At 41.2% G+C, this 23,072-nt stretch overlaps 1 protein-coding gene across 4 annotated transcripts in view; it reads left to right on the plus strand.

The window, feature by feature from the left end:
• The first annotated feature begins 648 nt into the window (after window positions 1–648).
• The window catches only part of DAPL1 (death associated protein like 1), a 48,948-nt gene continuing 26,524 nt past the window's right edge, over window positions 649–23,072 (plus strand). For 2 of the 4 annotated variants that reach the window (XM_045479925.1, XM_045479926.1), the window contains exons 1-3: window positions 649–776; window positions 11,624–11,711; window positions 14,908–14,968. In XM_045479925.1, the coding sequence (XP_045335881.1) occupies window positions 719–776; window positions 11,624–11,711; window positions 14,908–14,968 (207 nt within the window). In that variant the 5' untranslated portion in view covers window positions 649–718. Of the gene's footprint in view, window positions 777–11,623; window positions 11,712–14,907; window positions 14,969–19,624; window positions 19,688–19,913; window positions 19,944–23,072 lie in introns of those variants that run through there. The other 2 variants (XM_045479924.1, XM_045479927.1) reach the window with 2 other exon arrangements.

A 23,072-nucleotide genomic window follows, 5' to 3' on the forward strand; every position in this document is an offset into this window, starting at 1 on the left:
GGCTCCTAGCCTACTTTTTCACTGTCTTATCATGAATAGTTTCACATCATTAAATATTATTTGAAAACATGACATGGAATGTGTACCTAGTATTCTCATGGCTATATCTTAACTATCCCACTGTATTTGGGAATGTTTATATTGATGCCAATCAATTCTAAAAAATAAAGAAAAAAGCACATGATTGTCATCCTTGTGAAGAAGTCTCTGTGCACATTCCCAATTATCTTCTTAGTATGAATGTTCACAATGACAAAAGCCGGGGCGAAGGCATAGTGCTTTGTTTTCTAAGTGTCTCTTCAGAAAGACTACGGATGTCTCCAAACAAAAATCTTGACCTCCTTGTCGCACCAGAATGCAACCGGGAGCCTGTCACATTGTAGATGCACTGTATATACTTGATGGATGAATAGTTGGTGAGAAAAAGAATTCCACTGAACTTCATCCTCTCCCCTGCCTCTGGCAAAAGAAAACAGGAGTTCCCTTAGCCGTCTACCTTGCCTTCTGAGATAAAGGGAACAAGAAGAAAGCTTTCTTGTAAGAGAAAACTTGCCAAGGAGATGGAGGTTCCCAGAAAGCGAGGTGACAAGCCCTGTTGCTGCTCGGCAATGCCCTGAAGGGGCCCCGCCCCCAGCCCATATAAAGCCAGGGTGCAGTGGGGCAGCAGCTGGCGCTCAGCCTCCAGAGCACCGGACTGGCATTGACACTGGCACACGCTATGGCAAATGAAGTGCAAGTCCTGCTCTCCCCGCTGAAAGGGGGGCATCCTCCTGCAGGTAGGCTACCCACCTGCCCTCCATCCTGCGGATGACCTCACTGGCCTCACTGCTGTCGCTGCTCCTCTTTCCACCAACACCTTCGGCGGAGGCACCCCAACAGAGTCGATGTTCTTAACATCCCGCTGTTGCTTTAACTTCATGCAACCTGCTTTCCCCCTATGTCTTTTTCAACCTTCTGGGCTAGTGTACAAACCACCTGGGGGTTTGTCAAGCCCCAGCTGAATTAAAAGCTAATGATCTAGGAAGGTATAAGGGACTCAGTGCTCGTAAAAAGGGACCTTCCCTTTCTGGCTGGAGATTAGCAGTGACACATCCACAGGAAGGTGATTGACTGCCATGGCAACCTTCCTCCCAAGAAGTTCCAACCCTAAGACTCAGTCACCCCAAGATGCCTGTACATCATCTGACTTTGTACCCAGGCAAACCAGTTTCCACAAAGAGGACAGCAACTTTATTTTTCTCTCTTTCTCTTCAGGCTTTGGGATTGGGCAGTGCTATCAATAATGTAGTTTACCTTGTTATCAAGCTAAGGAGCACTTTTTAATAAGGACCCAAGCACTGGAGGGGGCTGACTAGAAAAGGTAGCAATCAACGTGTTTTGCAAAGTAGCCACAGTTTTCTCTCACTCTTTTTTTTTTAACTTATGCTCTCTGAAATATGGAAATTAGTTTTATTGTACTTAACCATATGTTCATATAGATTGGCTGAGGTATGCAGGACTATTTTTAGCCAGTTTTATGTTCTTTCAAATGCCTTCCTTCTTTTTTCCTTAAGAAAGATCTCAAAATCTTGACCACTTTGTTCTTGCTTTTCTCCATTTACAAAATTTATTTATTGGTGTAATTCTTTGGCACCTCTAAGCCAAGGTTATTTCAGCCATCTTTGCTGCAGAGGATGCTGGCAGGTGTAACCTTCAGAAAGCTTCAAAAACTGACACAGAATTCAATGGCTTTCTGGTGGGTGGCCCACCTGAAAAGAGTCTGAATTTTACTACTAAATCTGAGCTTCAAGTTTTGGACACGGTGCCCTGGTTTCCTGTAGCAGACTCCTGACATTTTATATTTGTAATTGGATTTAGCAGTATTTAACATTATCTGTATTTAAAGTTAATGATGCTAACTAATGGTCAGGAACTATACATGCACATTATTAGAGGAGAAGCTCATTACAGAAAGACAAAAGAAAAAAGAACACATTCTCTTCCCGCAACTTCCACCCCAATCCTTCATAAAACGGATAAGCTAAAACCTGATTTGCTAAATTACATTTATGCACAAAGCACACAGAGATAAACTTAACCAAATGAAAGTTTGAATGAAACCACCAGGAACTTTCTGTCCCTCCACTAATGATTGCTAATTACTCTGTGTACATAGCACACCATGACTCCATCAAGCATGTCACAATGCCTCTGGCATGACAATTAATTATTATGAACTGTGACACTACAGATAAGAGGTTTGGGATAATTGGAATGGAGATGAAGGCAGACTTTGGCCTCCCCGCTGAGAGCGAGGGAACAAAGAAACCTCATCCTTCAGCTCGTCTTGCTACATATTTGAAGCCTGAATCAGTTTGCTATGGCGCAAAATTGTATTTATGGCACAAAAATAATTCATTGCCAAGACTCCATTAAAACAGCACCTGACTTTTATAAACAATATAGAGATCCCTGACAGCAGGAATCAGATGTGATTTGGTGGGGAGGGGCTGACATGGCCTTTGGAATCAGGCAGTCCCTAGGCTTAAACTCCGTTCCACATCTCTGGCCTCAGTTTCCTCATCTTTAAAGCAGGGGCTAATAGGGGAGCCTGGGTGGCTCAGTCAGTTAAGGGCCTGACTCTTGGTTTCGGCTCAGGTCGTGATCCATGATGCGGAATCGAGCCCCACATCTGGCTCTGCTCTGAGCATGGGGCCTGCTTGGGCTTCTCTCTCTCCCTCTCTCTTTGCCCCTCCCCTGCATACACCCTCACACTCTCTCGCTCGCTCACTCTCAAAATAGATAAACTTTTTTAAAAAGTTGAGATAGTATTTAAAAAAAAAAAAAAAGGGGGCACCTGGGTGGCGCAGTCGGTTGAGCGTCCGACTTCAGCCAGGTCACGATCTCGCGGTCCGTGAGTTCGAGCCCCGCGTCGGGCTCTGGGCTGATGGCTCAGAGCCTGGAGCCTGTTTCCGATTCTGTGTCTCCCTCTCTCTCTGCCCCTCCCCTGTTCATGCTCTGTCTCTCTCTGTCTCAAAAATAAATAAACGTTGAAAAAAAAAATTAAAAAAAAAAAATGAAACGTCTGCGAAGTTAGCCAGCTGTAACTCTTTCCCGCCTACACGTGCAGTCTTAGCTGCTTTTCTTTCACGTGTATGAATACAATATTTTGCATCTCTGTCAGCCCTGGTTATATATTGGTGCTGTGAAACAAGTCTACATTAAACATGACGTGGCCTAGCCGCTCGTCAGCGTAGCTTTGACTTTTCTGCTCTTCTGATTTGCCTCGCTCTCGATTTTAGAAGAACCCCATTACACGAGGAGCCAAAAATGTGTGAGTGGAAAGTAAGATGAGGAAGCCAAGTAACTCAAAAGAGCAAGAATTCCTGCGTTTTTCTGCATCTCTTTCACTTTGTATTTTGGTTTAAGTCAAATGAATCAGAGCCATCAGAGGGGTCACCATGGAACCCCCAGAGAGAATCAGTTTTCTGGCTCATTAAAAAGAGAGGGAGGTTTGGGGACATGCTCAAGTGTGACTGTCATGCAGAAAATGAGGGGGACGCCATGGCTACATAAGGACGGGTATCATTTAAAATAAAACAAATACCAAAGGCTTAATTCTCAACTCCAGTCTGCTCAAGTCACCGTACGGGGGTTAGTCTGTGAGGCTCGAGGAGACGCTGTGTGATACCTGCTACCCCACACATTACGGGGCCAGGGGTTGGGATGACCATAGGACCAGCTGGTCTCCTAGACATGCCCACAGCCCTGCAGACCAACGATGCACCCTCATCCTTGTTTCACAGAGGAGCAGACTGAAAGTCAGCAAGGTTGAGGGACTGGTCCAAAGCCACAGCTAATGGGGAGTGGGGCTGAGCTTTGAAAAGAAAGTGGGCCCCATGGCAAAGCTCTCCTGCTCTAAAGCCCTCTCTCATTACTTCACCACCTTCTCCTGACTCTCCTTTTGGGTCTTGATTGGCATCTTAAAATGGGCTGAAACATGGGGCCCTTGGGTGGCTCAGTCGATGAAGCGTCTGACTTCAACTCAGGTCATGGTCTTGTGGTCCGTGAGTTCAAGCCCTGTGTCAGGTTCTGTGCTGACAGCTCAGAGACTGGAGCCTGCTTTGGATTCTGTGTCTCCCCCTCTCTCTGCCTCTCTGCCCTCATGCTCTGTCTCTCTGTCTCTGAAAAATAAATAAACATTTAAAAAATCTTGAAAAACATGGCCTGAAACATTGACTGTAAATGCAAAGTGAATGTTTTGCGAACATCTAACCTTTAGTTAAAATCTTCAAATATAAGTGCTAAGTCACAGGCAGAGTATGCACAAACCTTTGTGTTATTCAGCTTTCCCCCATTCATTTTCCACTGATTAGTGAAGGAAAAAAGTTTATTTTGCTGGAGGATGTATCTTTCTTTACCTTGACTACCCTCTACCAAAACCTGTTGTCTGGAAAATCTTAACTGAAAAGTTATTATATAGTATTAATACTACTCAGAGATAGGAGAGCAAAGGTTCATTTTCCCCACATAAATTTAGATTTTTCTGATGAAACTATCCAAAAGGGCATCTTTCTCTTTTACATTTTTTAAATCTCTAGTTCATTTTGCTTATTGAAAGGACCTAAAGTCTTATATATTTGTACTGAAAAACCTGTTAAAATGTTTAATCAGTTCATATTTACCTTGCCCAATTGCAGTTGGTCCTTCTACAGAAATTCAAAAGGCAATATAGTCTCAAACATGGAATTGTGTAAATTATTACATCTTTAAGTAAACTAATTTAGATACAGTGGAACTTTGAAGCATTCTCATGAGCAGACCTATCTGGTGTATTGAAAATGGGCAAGTACCTAATTGTGTTGGATTGTAAATACTTATTTGCAATGGTTTATCAACAGGCTGGGAGACCAGTGTGATCAGTATTCCCAGCAGAACTTTGAAGATGACCCTCCCACAAACTGGTTCCATCAGGTTCAGTCACCCCAAGTAGTGAGAGCCTTAATCGATATCTTAGTGTATCCATCTACAGTATGGGGATATTAACTTCCATGTCTTTCTACTGTACATGGCTGACCAAGTAAATTACCTGCCTACCAGAACAACTTTGGTACAAGAACTGTGCTCTGGAAATCCAAGGTGTCTGTGGTTTACTTATGCTTCCTAAATGACTGAGAGCATGCAGCCATCACAGAGAGAATTCAAAGATTCCTGGATGAAAGTAAGAATCTTCTGGGAGGATTTTTAATTTCCCTTCAAATATCTTTGTTTTATTGTTCTTAAGGACATTCTTAAGAATGCATTCTTAAATTTCTTTTGACATTCTGTTAAGTGCCTTATATTCTTTCAAAGGGAGGAAAGTAATTTATTTTGGAGTTAAGACTTTATAATAAAGATCATCTAGTTCAACTTCCAACAAATTCTCCAAAATCCTCCTAAGATGTTCATGGCAAGTGGACTTTTTTTCTTTCACACACTGAGAGCCAAGGGACTTACTCTTGTCCTAGGCAACCTACTTCACTTGAATGACACAAACTTGCCAGGCTAGTAGCCAGGCTCTGCCTTTCAGGAATGTTCATCCTTTGGTCTTCATTCTCTCCTCTGGAACAACATGAAATAAATATGAGTAATAACAATTGTCAAGTGCCCACCATGAACCAGGTGCTCGTATCATCTCTATTCTCTAGAGCAACCTGAACGAATGGCATTATTGAAGGATGTAGAAACTGAGTCTTAGAGAGGTTTAAGTATCTTGCTCAAGGTTCCAGAGCTCAAGGTTCTAGAGCTATCTGATCCTACATAAAATTTCCTTACCAAGAAGCCATTCCTCTTCCACACGATAGTCCTTCTATAGTTGGTGATAATAGTCAGCCTGGTGGAAAAAAATATGTAGAAACAATAGCATCAGGGAAAACACAAAGAATATTAATAAGAAAATAATTACAGCCCTCCATATTTCAAAAGCACTCGTCACTGGGGCACCTGGGTGGCTCAGTCAGTTAAGTGTCCGACTTCGGCTCAGGTCATGATCTCACAGCTCGTGGGTCCGAGCCCCACATCGGGCTCTGTGCTGACAGCTCGGAGCCTGGAACCTGCTTTGGATTCTGTGTCTCCCTCTCTCTTTGCCCCTCTCCTGCTCATGCTCTGTCTCTCTGTCTCTCAAAAATAAATGAATGTTAAAAAATTTTTTTTTAAAAAGATACCTCACTTGTCACAAGGAGAATAAAAAATACAATGGGAGAGGTACTGAAGGCCCAAACTCTAGACCTCCCGTTTGACTCCTCTCAGTAGGAGAGACAACAGTGCTGTGTATGCCATCACCCCTCACACAGAGGTGCACGCCTCCTTAGTCTTCCCAGAAAAGCCATCCCTTCATTTATTTCACATTTACATTCCCTGGCTGTTCAGAAGATATTTTCACATCATTTGATTTCTGTTGCTGATTACTCTCTATGCCTTTTTCTCACGTAATGTTTGTCTGTGTGTGTGTGTGTGTGTGTGTGTGTGTGTGTGTGAATTTAAAGCAGATCATGTGTAAAAATAGCACTTTTTTCTAGACTGCATCTAATATTACAAAATTCTAACAAGAGGCTTTTATAATCAATGAAAAAACAATTTGGTGATTCAAAATGACCAAGTGGAGTTTATTCCATGAATGCAAGAATGGTTTGATAGTAAGATATCCATTAATATATCTTTATATATTAATATCTGTTAATATAATTAACCACATTAAGGACAAAAACCATGGGTCATATCCATGAATGCTAAAAAGATATTTGTAATTTTTAAGCCCAATGAAATAGTAAGAGTATTTCCTTAATATGAAAAAATATATAAATATATATACATATATATCTGTGTGTATGTGTGTGTGTGTGTGTGTCCACCTAAGTGGAAAAACATGAAAAGCAATCTCTTAAAAATTAGGATAACAAAGATGTCAACTACCATGACTAACATTGTTTGACAGGAAGTAATATTATAATTCTTTGCAAGTTATATAATTTTTTTACCCGAAAAACCTAAGGGAATCAACCAAAAAAAAAACCTATTATAAATAATAAGAATTCAATAAGATCTAGGTATAAAATCAATGATATAAGAACAACAATCTGTCAGAGTTATCATTGAAGAATCAACCCCATTTACAATAGCAACAGCAACAAGAAAGATAAAATGCTTAGGGGTTAAACTTAACAATAAATGTGTGAGATTTATGCGAACCAGTTCCTTTTTTTTTTTTTTTTAATGTTTTTATTTATTTTTGCGACAGAGAGCATGAGCAGGGGAGGGTCAGAGAGAGAGGGAGACACAGAAGCAGAAGCAGGCTCCAGGCTCCGAGCTGTCAGCACAGAGCCCAATGCAGGGCTCGAACCCACAGACTGTGAGATCATGACCTGATCCAAAGTCAGATGCTCAACCGACCGAGCCACCCAGCACCCCTTATGTGAACCAGTTCCTGAGCGACCCAAAAGAATATATAAACAATGGAAAAGCATACCATGTTCCTAAATAGAGAGCCACTAGGAATATAAAGATACGAACTTTCCCTTTAAAAAAATCTATAAATTTAAGGGCGCCTGGGTGGCGCAGTCGGTTGAGCGTCCGACTTCAGCCAGGTCACGATCTCGCGGTCCGGGAGTTCGAGCCCCGCGTCGGGCTCTGGGCTGATGGCTCGGAGCCTGGAGCCTGTTTCCGATTCTGTGTCTCCCTCTCTCTCTGCCCCTCCCCCGTTCATGCTTTGTCTCTCTCTGTCCCAAAAATAAATAAACGTTGGAAAAAAAAAAATTTAAAAAAATAAATAAATAAATCTATAAATTTAAAGTGAGACCATTAAAAAAAAATACCAGCAGGACTGTTAAGGAAAGAATTGACAAACTGATTTTAAGGTTCATATGGAGGGGCACCTGGGTGGCTCAGTCGGTTGAGCATCCGAACTTAGCTCAGGTCATGATCTCGCAGTTCGTGGGTTTGGGCCCTACATTGGGCTCTGCGCTGATAGCTCAGAGCCTGGAGCCTGCTTTGGATCCTGTGTCTCCTTCTCTCTCTGCCCCTCGCCACTCTGCTCTGTCTCTCTCTGTCTCTCTAAAATAATAATAAACGTTAAAAAAAATTTTTTAATAAAGTTCATATGGAAAACTAAATCAGAATAACTAGTAAAATTCTGCGGAGGAAACAGCAAAAAAGTATTAACTCTATCAGACATTAAAATGTAATGCTACCATCACTGTGTGTCAACTATTCTTTAATAAATAAATATATATATTGCTACCATCATTAAACTAGAGTTGCAACTGCAGTAAAGAGATTAACAGAACAGAGTAGAAGTCAAATAGAAAAAAATGGACAAAAATTTGAGCAGTTCATGAAAAGGAAATACAAATGGCTTGTAACACGCAGAAGCAAGCTCAACCTTTAATAAAATCGAAGAAATGCAAATGAAAATAAAATATGTTTTTCTTTGACTTCTTCGTTGACAAAACCAAACATTTCCAGCTCCCATTGTTGCCGGAGGTAGGGGAAAGGAGCATTGTCATCAGAGCTCCTGAGACTGTAAACAGGTACAACCTCTGGGAAGGGCAATTTGGCAAGATGTAACAAAATTCCAAATGCACATAGAACAAGATCACTTGTAGGAATTTATCCCACGGATATACTTGCACTTGTGCAAAATTATGCATATAAAGCAATATTTGTTGCAGCATGATTTGTGACATCAATGAATTAGAAACATCCAAAATGTCCAACATTTGGGAGTTGGTTAAGTAAACACAGAATGTTCATATAATGAAATTTTAAAGTAGATGTTAAAAAGAACAACACATCAGAAAATTAAAAATAGACCTACCCTATGACCCAGCAATAGCACTGCTAGGAATTTACCCAAGGGATACAGGAGTACTGATGCATAGGGGCACTTGTACCCCAATGTTTATAGCAGCACTCTCAACAATAGCCAAATTATGGAAAGAGCCTAAATGTCCGTCAACTGATGAATGGATAAAGAAATTGTGGTTTATATACACAATGGAGTACTACGTGGCAATGAGAAAGAATGAAATATGGCCCTTTGTAGCAACGTGGATGGAACTGGAGAGTGTGATGCTAAGTGAAATAAGCCATACAGAGAAAGACAGATACCATATGGTTTCACTCTTATGTGGATCTTGAGAAACTTAACAGAAACCCATGGGGGAGGGGCAGGAAAAAAAAAAAGAGGTTAGAGTGGGAGAGAGCCAAAGCATAAGAGACTCTTAAAAACTGAGAACAAACTGAGGGTTGATGGGGGGTGGGAGGGAGGGGAGGGTGGGTGATGGGTATTGAGGAGGGCACCTTTTGGGATGAGCACTGGGTGTTGTATGGAAACCAATTTGACAATAAATTTCGTATAAAAAAAAAAAAAAAAGAACAACACATGTCTACATAGATAGATAGGGAATTTTCTCCAAAATTTATCATTGAGTGAAAAATATAAACTAACAAGATGCAGAACAATGTGTATCTTATGCTGCCATTTAAAAAATAGTAATATAATGAATGGATAAAGAAATTGTGGTTTATGTACACAATGGAATACTATGTGGCAATGCGAAAGAATGAAATATTTGTCCTTTGTCGCAACGTGGATGGAACTAGAGAGTGTGATGCTAAGTGAAATAAGCCATACAGAGAAAGACAGATACCATATGTTTTCAGTCTTATGTGGATCCTGAGAAACTTAACAGAAGACCACGGGGGAGGGGAAGGAGAAAAAAAAAAAAAAAAGGTTAGACAAGGAGGGAGCCAATACATAAGAGACTCTTAAAAACTGAGAACAAACTGAGGGTTCATAGGGGGTGGGAGGGAGCGGAGGGTGGGTGATGGGCATTGAGGAGGGCACCTGTTGGGATGAGCACTGGGTGTTGTATGGAAACCAATTTGACAATAAATTTCATATTTAAAAAAAAAATAGTAATATGATGGGGTGCCTGAGTGGCTCAGTCGGTTAAGTGTCCGACTTCATCTGGGGTCATGATCTTGTGCTTCGAGCCTTGCATCCGGCTCTGTGATGACAGCTCGGAGCCTGGAGCCTGCTTCCGATTCTTTGTCTCTGTCTCTCTCTGCCCCTCCCTGGCTCACACTCTGTGTCTGTCTCTCCTTCAAAAATAAATAAACATTAAAAAAACTTTTAATTAAATTTTTTTTTTAAATTAGTAATACAATGGGGCACCTAGGAGGCTCAGCTGGTTGAGTGTCTGACTCTCAGATTCAGCTCAGGTTGTGATCTCAAGGTTTGTGGGTCCAGCCCTAGGTCAGGCTCTGTGCTGGCAGCATGGGGCCTATTGGGATTTTCTCTCTCTCTCTCTCTCTCTCTCTCTGCCCCTTCCCTGCTCTCTCTCCCTCTCTCTCTCACACACACACAAAATAAATAAACACTAAAATAAAATAATTAAAAATTAAAAACATTAAAAATCGTGATATGTAGAATATCTGGGTAAACACATTGGAAACATGTAACATTAGCAGTCCCTAGGGAGATGAACTGGGAGCTAGAAATAATGGTAGGAGGGAGACTGCAGACCTCTTCGTGCTTTTTGAATTGTGTGCCTTATGCGTGTTTTACAAAATCAGCAAAGTATGTAATAATTTTTAAAGAACAAGGGTAAGGTCAAATTCACAAGTGCATTGAGAAATAGAATGGGTTTCCCTTATTTTTCGCTTTATTGGAACTAGTTTTAGAAATTGCCAATTTGGCGTTTCCATAAAGAGAATTAACAAGTTCAAACAAATCAATGTCCATTTAGCTTCTTCTCATTTGAGTTTGTCAGATTTGAGATGTGCACATTTCCTGGGAACAGAAAGAAGTATTTGCTTTGACTTGCAATCTGAAATGGGTTGTTCCTTTTCAAAAGTTGATTTCATCTGACATTGTTAAACACTTGAATTGCTGTTAGGTCATCTGTAGCCTAATTAACACTAATTGATCTCCTGAATGGCAGGATTATTAATGTAGTTTAATTACTCATTAGAACCTCTGAGCTTGGCCAACATCAGAGGTTTGGGGTCCTGGATGGAAGGTGGGTATCCAGTGGGAACAGAGGCATTTCTCTTGAATTAAATGCCTGTTACCACTGCATGCCCTGACTTTTGGCTCATCTCTCAGAATCTGGCTTTTGAACGCTCTAGTTGGAAAAAAAAAAAAAAAAAAAAAAAAAAAAATGCAAGCCTTGCACAAACTTTAATCTTGTGGGAAAACAAGAGGGTCACATTGTAATTGTCTGTTGCTATCATAAAGAATGTAATTGGTTTGATAACAAGAAAAAATGTTTTTCAGTGAAACACCTAAGGGAGTATGTTGTTATTCTCCTCCCCAAACCAAAAGTGTAAACCTCTCTTGTTTTTTTTAGCCTCAGTTCCTGCTCTCCGCACATCAAAAAGCAGACCTCAGCCCTTCTCCCCTTCCCCACCTTGTTTGCATGACACAATATTTTTTCTTCAATTCAGGGTAACGTTTTATTGTGTTATTTTAGATAAAAGCTTAGATCTTCAGAAAGTAAGTTCTAAAATTTTTTTTCAAGTCTAAATTCATACCTTGGATAACAAAGCAAGACTACTCTTTCTATTCTAACTACGCCTCTGTGTTGATGCTTATTTTGTATAGTAAAAGCCGGAGGAATGCGAATTTCCAAAAAACAAGAAATTGGCGTCTTGGACAGACACACCAAAAAAACGGGATTAGAGAAAACAAGGTAGGGATTGCCTGATTTCTTCTCTTTCATCACCTCAAGGAGTTTTGAGTGACTCTGCTTCCAGAAGTCAGAGGCCTCCCTGCATTTTAGGACAAACCAACCCTTCCTAGACCTTTGGTGAACAGGGTTAAAGGCAGCCAGCCCAGGAGGGGTGGTGTTGGGGGATAAAGATGAAAGGCACATTCAGGTGAAAGGTGACTACCTTCTAGAAGATTCTGGACCCCCTCACCCTCCTCCTTCTCTCTGCAGCCAGCCCAGCTGCCTTGTCCTTATGCTTAAAAAGCACAATCCTGACTTCATCTAAACCTGACTCATGTTCCTTTAGCCTATTTTCACATTAGCCTTTAAAATAGTGTCCCTAGGCTGGCCCTAGTTTCATAATATGCTTTCTGCTGTAGCAAATCTTCTGAATTAAAAATAAATGGGGTGGGTTTCTTTTTTTTTTTTTTTTTTTTTTTTTTTTTTTTGGTTTTGTTTTAAATCCATCACTCAATTATTTAGAAAATAATGGCCACTATATTTGGCATGGCCAGAAGGCATATAGATACTGAGGTTAGTTTCTCCCTGCTCATTCCCCTGTAACCTTGACAGAAGGCACAATTCCCAGAGCTAAGCAGAGAGCTGTGGGCTGGTCAGGTGAGCAAATGGCCTAACCACTGTGTACTGTGGTTAAAGAAAATGTGTTCCAAAAGAAAGAGACCTGCAAAACTGGCTCCTCCAAGTAGGTAATGAGGGCACTTCAGGGACAATTTCAAGATGGTTTCCATAGATGACTCAATAAGTGATTCAAAAAGAAATCAATTGGAGGGCATTCAAGATGTATCCTAAAGAATTATAATGGTAGTAGTCCCAGAAAGAGAATGCAGAGGGAAATAGACTGTGTAATTTCTGTGGCTGTTTCATGTAAAATTGTCTTTAATTCACTTTATTTTTTTAGGAGAGAATGAGTGGGGGAGGGGCAGAGGAAGAGAGAGACTCTCAGGCAGGCCCCACACCCAGCGCAGAGCCTGACTTGGGGCTCAGTATCACAACAGTGAGATCGTGACCTGAGCCAAAATCAAGAGTTGAATGCTTGACCTACTGAGCCTCCCAGGTGCCCATCTTTAAATCACTTTTGAAGTTTTCTTCCCAATTTCTGGGAAAGAATTTTTTTGAGGATTTGTGCCACTTTAAAATGAAAGGCTCATTTGCCCCATTACCAGTACGTTTTTGTTTCTTCTGCTATCAGAAAATAACTATCACATAATGAAAGTCAATGCTATAAATCCTCAACCGTGGGGGTCACATTTTATTCATCTCCGGACCCAACATCTAGGACAGTTCTTAGAATAGAGAAATCACTTGAAATTGAAAGCTGGCTTTATTCTGTAACTAAAACCTGATTCAGGCATAAGCCCTGTTTATTGTGACCTGGTTAACATGCCTGGGCCAGGGGCTCAGGAACAACTAAAAAGTCATGGCTTAGGGGCACCTGGGTGGCTCAGGTGGTTGAGCAACCAATTCGGATTTCCGCTCAGGTTGTGATTTTTTTTTTTAATTTTTTTTTTTTAACCTTTATTTTATTTTTGAGACAGAGAGAGACAGAGCATGAATGGGGGAGGGGCAGAGAGAGAGGGAGACACAGAATCGGAAACAGGCTCCAGGCTCTGAGCCATCAGCCCAGAGCCCGACGTGGGGATCGAACTCACGGACCGCGAGATCGTGACCTGAGCTGAAGTCGGACGCTTAACCGACTGAGCCACCCAGGCGCCCCTCAGGTTGTGATCTTACTGTCGTGAGATCGAGCCCCGTGTCAGGCTCCACACTGGACATGGGACCTACTTGAGATTCTCCCTCTCCCTTTCCCTCTGCCCTTCCCCTGCTCACACTGTCTCTATCTCTCTCACAAAAAATAAAATAAAATAAAAGTGTTTGCTTAGATATATCATCCAGTTGGCAGCCAGTGGACAAGTCATTTATTTCTCTACACTTCAGAAAATGGGGACTTAATTGTGTCGTCAGCTGAATGATGTGGGAAGAGTTGACTAGAGAGTAATAAAGTGGAGATTGGAACCCTCTTAAAAAACTCAATTGTTGCCTAAGAGTCATTAAAAGATGAGAATGGGACCACTTCAAAACATAAACAGCAAGAAGTAGCTCACTCTCTCTTGCCCTATTTACCAGCAACAGATATAGGTATGTGAGGCCTGATATGTGTAGGATTTGGGAGCCATTTTAAAGAAAAATAGTAAAACATTATAGCTATGAATGGCTAGGAACCCTCCTGAGGGAGAAGGAGCCTGTTCAGGGGGAGGCCTGAAGCTGAAGCTTCATTAGCTCCACCCTAAATTCACCTCTGCTGTTGTCATTGCTTTGTGAGTGTATGCATGAGATACGAGGGCCTCATTTTCATGGACAGACATCCCTCCTTACATCTTGGAGAATGGCTTTTGCAAAATGTATCATAGAAAATAAATTTCTGAGCATCATCGATCTATGTCCATTTCCTAATAACTTCTAACCAACACAAAACATCCAGAAAAAAAAAAAAATGCCAAGTACAGTTTCCATCAAGAAATTGTACTGCAGGCTGAGCCCTAACTGATGCTCTCCTACAAAATAAATTGGCCTGAGAAAAAGAAGCCGGACACAAAGGAGTATTTGCTGTGTGATTCATTGTATAAAGTATAGAAACACTCAGAACTAATCTACAGGGCTACAAGTCAGGGAAACAGTTATCCTCAGGGGCAGCTGGTTTAACTAGTTGTGAATATTCACCAGGCTATATACTTCAATGGAAAGATAAAACAAAAATACACTAGTAAAAGGGCACCTGGGTGGTTCAGTTGGTTAAGCATCCAACTTCAGCTCAGGCCATGATCTCACAGTCCGTGAGTTCGAGCCCCGTGTCAGGCTCTGTGCTGACAGCTCAGAGCCTGGAGCCTGCTTCAGATTCTGGGTCTCCCTCTCTCTCTGCCCCCGCTCTCAAAAATAAATAAACATTAAAAAAAAATTAAATACACTAGTAAGAATGATTTGACCTACAAAGATTTTTGTAGCACATGGGCACACAGAAGCAGAATTTTTTGCCTTCTAGATATTACCAAGCAAGTGTAAAGACTTAAAGGCCAAGTAGATAGCCCCTTGTATAAATCATTTAGCCTCCTTAGTAAGAAAGTTTTCCCATCCTATATGAAATTTTGTCTCATCTTTACAGCGCCATTGCAAATATTGCCAAACTGCAGGCAATGGATACCCTGAACGACACACTGGAGAAGGTGAGCCACGGGTGAGGCCCCTCACAGGATGCGCCCAGTCAGTATTTATCCAACACACCAGTCTGCATGGGTGAACAAGCACTGACCACTGAGCCTCTACCCAGCTCAGATATCTGATGTCCTATGAGAGAATCTGCTCTCGGTCCAAGGAACACGAAGAGGTTTTGGTGAGAAAAGTTGTTTCTCCCAAATTCCTAATGTCTATTTAACAAACCTTTTCAAAGATAAGATAGAAAATGAGGCAAGCATCATGATACCAAATTGGCACAGTTTTACTCTGCCATGTTTTTGTAAAAAAGCAGCTTATGTAATAGAAATTCAGAAGTTTTTGATCTTTCTCCCCTCCATAAGGAAATATTTGATTTCAAGTGAAGGTGGGTGGTGGAGGGTTGCATGGCTAAGGGCTGGAGGAAGATTAGGCACTGGGTTTATCCAGTAAAATTTTTTTATGAAGGTGGTTGGCCGTTGCCATTTTTGTTTCTATGTTTTGTATTTCTTCTAAGTACCTCCAGAAACTCAGAAAACTCTTACCAGATCGACAGGGGTTTGGTTTGGATTTACTAGTTTGTTTTTACATTTTGTGGGTGAATGAAGTGAGAGTCCTTACTCTACTTCCAGAGGGCAGATACTTGCATTTAAGTCTGTGAATAACCACTCTTTCTGCTGCTTTCACATTAATTGAAGGGACAGGATTGCATAATTTATAGAAGGAAGACTAGCTATTGCCGTCAAAATCAGGGATCTGGAAAAGACTGGAGCATAAACTGAGCAGCTAGGCCTCTAGGGCCCCCATTTGGTAGTGACTTCTCCACTACCAAGGTCGATTTGACCTTGACCAAATTACTTACCCTGTGCCTTAGAGAAGTCATTTGTAAAATGGAGGCAAGGAAGAGTATATACTTCACAGGGCTGTTGTGTGAAACAGAGGAGTTTCTACATATGAAGTTCTTAGAACAGTGCCTGGCACCTAGTAATCTGTTTGCACTCTGTTCTGGTTAGTAGCACTGGTTTTATGACAGCGAAATAAAAAGGTGTGTGTATGAAGTCCATGGGGTGTAATAAGTCAGATGGTACATGGCAAGATCTTTTTTTTTTTTTTTTTTTTTTTTTGTAATCTCTACGCCCAACATGCAGCTCAAACTCACAATCAAGAGTCACAGGCTGTACCAACTGAGCCAACCTGGTGCCCCAGGACAAGGCACGATCTTGATTATAGGCTACAGCTACAAAGCCTCTAAGGTGGGGGGCTTGGTTCTCCTACAAATTGATTTGAGGTGAGGTCATAAGCAACTCTTTGCCTTCCTAGCTTTAGAAGAAGGGCAGGGATGGATGGTGCCCTGCCAGGGCAACACAACCTGCCTACTTCTGCGTCTCACATTCTCTTGCACCTGCCCACTATCTGCCTCTTCCTGAGGGGCCAGAGCATGTCCACACTTGTAAGTGGAACTAGATGGAATGGACACATTCCCCTAGAATATATGTTAACCCCAAATAAAATGTTTAAAGAGAGTGGTCAATAGAGGTTGATTATGCTATGCTAGGTTGATGATGCCAGAGTCTATATTGCTTTTTATAGGCATATATGCTTATGTCTATTACATACAAGAGTTCTTTTCCTTTCCGTTAAAAATATTACTTCCTTATTTCACAGACTAAAAGAAAAATCAAGGGGCGCCTGGGTGGCTCAGTCGGTTAAGCATCTGACTCTTGGTTTCGGCTCAGGTCATGATCTCATGGTTTCGTGGGTTTGAGCCTGACATCGGGCTCTGCACTGACAGGGCAGAGCCTGCTTGGGATTCTCTCTCTCCCTCCCTCTCTGCCCCTCCCCCACTTGCAAGGTTTCTGTCTCTCTCAAAATAAATAAATAAAAGGTAAACAAAAAAGAAAAGAAAAATCAACAGCAGTAATAACAAGTTGTATTCGTAAATCATAAGAAAACATTGAGCTGATGTGCTGTTTTAACAGCAACTATACCTATTTAAAAAAAAAAAACCACCTTTAATACTTAGTTCAATGTTTACTGTCATAGGACTGTGGCTAAGACTGCACAGGTTACTGGGTAGAACAGGTCTGACACAAGACATCAAATGGGTCTCCTGCTGCCTCTGTCACTCACTAGCTATGTGTCCTTGGGAGATTTCTTCCCTTTTCTGTGCCTCAGTTTCCCCATCTGTAAATGGGAATGTGGTTCATAGTATGTGCTTCCTTGAGATCCTGTGAGAAGAAAATGAAGTTATATGCAAAGTACAGCAGAGCCAGATGCAAATAGCCCTCCTAAGTGTTAGCTTCTATCCCTAAGCAGGTATCCTACAGGACATCACTCAGAATCCCAGGCAAAGGATAAGAGGCCAGCAACAAAATCAAGTCCCAAGATCCCTGTGTATGACTATCTTGAATATGGTAGTTAGAGGGACCCATGTGTTTTCTTACCACGGAGAAAAATCCTCCCTGAATCCATAGTTCAGCCTGAAGCATAATAAGATTTTATAAGAAAGGTCAACTTGGAGTGGAAAGACCAATGCCTTTTAGAAAACTAGATCTGCTGAGATCAGTGGTTGTCAGGAGCTGGGGATGAGAGGAGCAGTTGACCACAAAGGGACAGGAGGGAACTTGGGGGGGTTGAGGGTTCTGTCTCTTGATTTTGGTCACAGACTATACAAACTTATGGAAAGTCATGGAACTGTACACTAAAAGGGTATATTTTACTGTAGATAAGTTATACCTTAATTTTTTAATGAAAAATGCATAAACCCTATAGCCTCATATAAAAATTAGGATATATAAAAGATGTAGTGATGTAAGTATAGGTATCTGCTGATGAATTTTCACATGCATTATGATTCCCCTCATAATATGTATTGTCATGAAGACCCAACAATACACAATTAGCCAGAAGAAATACAGTAGCAGAAATGAGGGTCATATCTTCTGCATTTTAGTAACATTCATTCATGCACTCAACTAGAAGTATGTCTAGTTTCAAGAACCCATGTTAATTCTCATATCAATGCAAGAATTTAAAAGTCTAAGACAGAAAGAGGGCAGTCCTATTCATAGGATCTCATCAACCACTGAAACACGGTAAGAAATTTCTATCCATATGTTATTCATCTCTGGATGACCCACTTTAAAATCAACCTAGGGTTTGAGATTTGGGAGATTGAAAAACAATCCCCCAAAGCTTGGAATTGTATGAATCTAAGTGGCAAGCAGCCTAAAATTTTCCTCTTCCACTATTTCCAACTCCTCCCTGCACACAGACCTCTCTCCCACTACTTTTTTCCTTCCCTCCCTACCTCTCCAGTCAGCCCTTCCTGCCTCTTCCAGCCCCTACATGATGAGAGAATTCATATTGCCTGGTGACAGGTCATAAACATGATATTCCTGCAGAAAAGGGGTTTTGCTTTTTTTTGTTTTCTTTTGTTTTTTTGTTTTTTTATTTTTTTTAATATATGAAATTTATTGTCAAATTGGTTTCCATACAACACCCAGTGATCATCCCAAAAGATGCCCTCCTCAATGCCCATCACCTACACTTCCCTCCCTCCCACCCCCCCCCCCATCAACCCTCAGTTCTCAGTTTTCAAGAGTCTCTTATGCTTTGGCTCTCTCCCACTATAACCTCTTTTTTTTTTTCCTTCCGCTCCCCCATGGGTTTCTGTCAAGTTTTTCAGGATCCACATAAGAGTGAAAACATACGGTATCTGTCTTTCTCTGTATGGCTTATTTCACTTAGCATCACACTCTCCAGTTCCATCCACGTTGCTACAAAAGGCCATATTTCATTCTTTCACATTGCCACGTAGTACTCCATTGTGTATATAAACCACAATTTCTTTATCCATTCATCATTTGATGGACATTTAGGTTCTTTCCATAATTTAGCTATTGTTGAGAGTGCTGCTATAAACATTGGGGTAGAAGTGCCCCTATGCATCAGCACTCCTGTATCCCTTGGGTAAATTCCTAGCAGTGCTACTACTGCTGGGTCATAGGGTAGGTCAATTTTTAGTTTTTTGAGGAACCTCCACACTTTTCCAGAGTGGCTGCACCAGTTTGCATTCCCACCAACAGTGCAAGAGGGTTCCCGTTTCTCCACATCCTCTCCAGCATCTATAGTCTCCTGATTTTAGCTACTCTGACTAGCGTGAGGTGGTATCTGAGTGTGGTTTTGATTCGTGAAAAGGGGTTTTGTAACCCCAAAAGCTCTCTAAACTAAAAATCTGGGAGAACCGGTCTCAGACCAAGTTCCATCAACTCCTTAAAGGCTGTTTGAACTTTTAGAAGTCATGTAGCTCCTCTGAGATTTATGGTTGCTCATTTAATCTTTTTTTTTTTTTTTTTTTAAGGCAAGGAACGAGAGAGAATGATACTGCCAAATATAATTCTTTAGACAGTTATGGAAGTTAAATTTGGCAATAGTTGTGAAGCTTCTCTGGACATGAAAGTATCCAGTTAAAGCATGAGTAACAAGGTTGGGTTATGGTGTGGAGGGGGATGGAATGTTGAAACCTAGTTAAAGTTGGAGCCACTTTTCAAGTTGCCAGATGTGTCACCATTGCCAAAGTTAGTGAGATGTATGTGAAATGGGATCCTGGGGGAGTGGAAACTATCAAAGGCATCTGCAAATCTAAAAAGGTTTCTCCTGTTCTGTAGATTAACATCGCTGTAGGAGTATCCTTGAATTTCATTGACTGGAGCTGAATGTTTTGTTTTAAGCATTTTGCTTAACGGGGTGTGGAAATCAAAGTGCCAACATTCGAGTTGGAAGTTAACACCCTGGAAAGATGAATGGAAGAGCTCCAGTCTGCTAACACTACCTAACTTCAGGCTCTAAAACAAAACCTGCCGCTGATTTTCTTGCATCTAGAATTTCTCTCCTAGCTCCAGTCATGAAGATTTTTATCATACTTCTTTTGTGTTTTCTCTGAAACTAAAACTATAGGTTCTGAGGTCACAACTACCCAAGATGAAGGTAAATTCTCAATGGAGTAGTTTCTATTGATCTGCTTTTCAAGTTCAGTGTGTTGTCCCTTCTATGATGGAGTCACAGCAAGGCAGAATCCTTTTACATATACTGGCCTTAAATTCTTTCTCTTCTGGGGCTACCCTGGATTCTCTTATCCTAATAAATCTGGCAAGAAACACCTTTCTCTTTAGAAACCCTATCTTTTTTAAAAAACTAAGATGAAAATTCCAAAGCTTCCCCAAAGTTCAGATGCCAGCCTGAAAGACAGCTGGTTGTAGGTTGTACTCTGGAAAGATATTCCTACTTATTTCTAGTTCCAGTTTGAAAATAAAATCTTCCTATTGCCCTTGATACAAAATTTACAGGAAAAAAATTAGGGCGTTTGGAACTTGACCATTCTACTTACAGTCTGATCAGTTCTGATGGAAGACTCTTTATAGACCCTCCACTGACAACCCCCAAGTCCTTCTACATTAAGGTGTTCCTGTTCCTGATTGAGGGAGTGGGGCGTAGGAGAGAACTTGATTCTCTTGTTGTATATTCAAGAGTTGCTATAGAGTCTTGCTACTCCCCCAAACCTGTACATCTGTAATTTAATAATTATGGGCAACTTCCCTAAGCCTATGGTCTTTGCCAGAATTATTTCCACTTCCTTCTCAATCCTGTCAATTTTTTCCCCCTAAACTTTCCCAGATCAGTTCCCAGATGGCCAACAGACCCCAGGGACAGTCTCCCATTCATTCTGATCTGCAACAAGCCCCTCCTAAAAAGCAGTTGAGCGGAACTTTTAGGATCTATCTCCGTTAAATGCCTTAGTTAAAATGTAACCCCTAACCCTTGTGCATTACTGGTGGAAACGTTAAATGGTACAGCCACCATAAAAAAACAATATGGCAGTTCCTCAAAAAATTAAACATACAATTATCACATGATCCAGCAATTCCACTTGTAGGATATACCCCAAATAATTAAAAGCAGGGATTTGAATAGATGTTTGTACACCAGTGTTTATAGCAGCGTTATTCATGATAGTTAAAGGTGGAAGCAACCCAAATGTCTATCATCCTATGGGCCTATCCAAATGAAAAGATAAACAAATTGTGGTACATACACAGTCAGTGGGATATTATTCAGTCTTAAAAAGGAAAGGGATTCTGACACATATCACAACAGGGGTAACCCTTGAAGACATTATGCTAAATGAAATAAGCCAGACACAAAAGACAAATATACTGCCTGAGTCCACTTCTCTGCGACACCTGAAGTAGTCAGAATTCATAGAGACAGAAGGTAGAATGGTGGTTGCTGGAGGCTGGCAGTGGGGAGGAGGGAGTGAGGAGTTATTGTCTAAAGGATCCAGAGCTTCAGTTTGATGTGATGAAGAAGTTCTGAAGATGAATGGTAGGGATGGTTGCACAACCATGCAAATGTATCTGATGCCACTGAAGTGTACACTTAAAAATGGCTGAGGGGCGCCTGGGTGGCGCAGTCGGTTAAGCGTCCGACTTCAGCCAGGTCACGATCTCGCGGTCCGTGAGTTCGAGCCCCGCGTCGGGCTCTGGGCTGATGGCTCAGAGCCTGGAGCCTGTTTCCTATTCTGTGTCTCCCTCTCTCTCTGCCCCTCGCCCGTTCATGCTCTGTCTCTCTCTGTCCCAAAAATAAATAAACGTTGAAAAAAAAAATTTTTTTTGAAAAAAAAAAAAAAAAAATGGCTGAAATAGGGGCGACTGGGTGGCTCAGTCAGTTAAGCGGCCGACTTCAGCTCAGGTCATGATCTCATGGTCCATGAGTTCGAGCCCCACATCGGGCTCTGTGCTGACTGCTCAGAGCCTGGAGCCTGTTTCGGATTCTGTGTCTCCCTCTCTCTGACCCTCCCCTGTTCATGCTCTGTCTCTCTCTGTCTCAAAAATAAGTAAACGTTAAAAGAAAAATTAAGAAAAAAAAAAGAAAAAAAATGGCTGAAATAGTAAATTTTGTTCTGCGTAGTTTACCACAATTTTTTAAGTGATGAGAAAAAAAAATGCAACCTCTAAACTATGGAGATAAGCCTGAAGATGATCAGGTAACGAGTTAGTGCCGCCAGTCCCCTCCTGTCCCACCCCCACAGGGGTCACTCTCATGCCTGCAGAGCAACAGTCAACTCTGGGGCTTCATCTCCTCAGTCTCGACTTGCCATCTTGCCCTGTCTCACCTTGGTTACTTGCCCACATTTCTGTTAGGTAAGAATTAACTTGTTTCCTTTCTCGCCCCTTCACCTTATGTTTGACTTTAAGTACCTTGCCAAATTGTTGTCCTACCTGTAATCTCTTGAATGTGGTTGATCTGTTTTAGTCAACACTAAACACACCCAGTACTTCCAGTAGTTATCTGGAAGAAAACTACTAACGTTGGTGGCCTCTTAAGTTTCCTTTTGGTTCTAATGTTGAAAGAAAAACAAAACAAAACACTCTGCCCTGACCACACTATAAAATGCCTGTCATGTGGCCCAACGATAATTGATCTGACACAAAAAAAAAGTCACTGGCTCTTTTTTTGGATTCTAAAGCAACATTTATGACCAATATCTCAATTATGTGTCTTCCTTCCTGCTGGAATGCCAGCAGAGACCATCCTTGGGTTTAATTATTATATTACTTCTGTCTGCTCATTGTAAAAGGAAAATTTTAGAAAAATACTGATAGGCAAAGTAAAGCAAATGACTGGGAATTGCCCTATAATTCCTCAAAGATAACCATTGTTAACACATCAGTGTATACTTTTCCAGCCTGTTTAATTTTTTAAGACTAAGAAGAAAGGACTTTCTGGAGTCAAGTTTCACATGAAGGGGAACTCTGTGTGCTCAGAGCTCAGGGATATTTGAGAGGAGATATAAGGCACATATGTTTTCCCTGGCTTAGAAGAGCCCAAACAAACTATAAACAATGTGATGCCTCGGGTCATGCACAGTTTATCTCCCCCTTTATTTAACTTGAGTGTCAGGGCAAGGGCATCTAAACTCTACAGTGATAAGTTAAATTCCTCATGAGCTGAGGCATCCCTTCCTTGCTGGCTAAGGCAAGTGTCCTTATTAGGTATTTTTCTATTTTATCCATCAGCTTAGACACCAAGAACTGGAATGGACCCAAAAGGTCACTG

The sequence above is a fragment of the Leopardus geoffroyi genome, chromosome C1, assembly GCF_018350155.1.
Source record: "Leopardus geoffroyi isolate Oge1 chromosome C1, O.geoffroyi_Oge1_pat1.0, whole genome shotgun sequence".
Lineage (NCBI taxonomy): Eukaryota > Metazoa > Chordata > Mammalia > Carnivora > Felidae > Leopardus > Leopardus geoffroyi.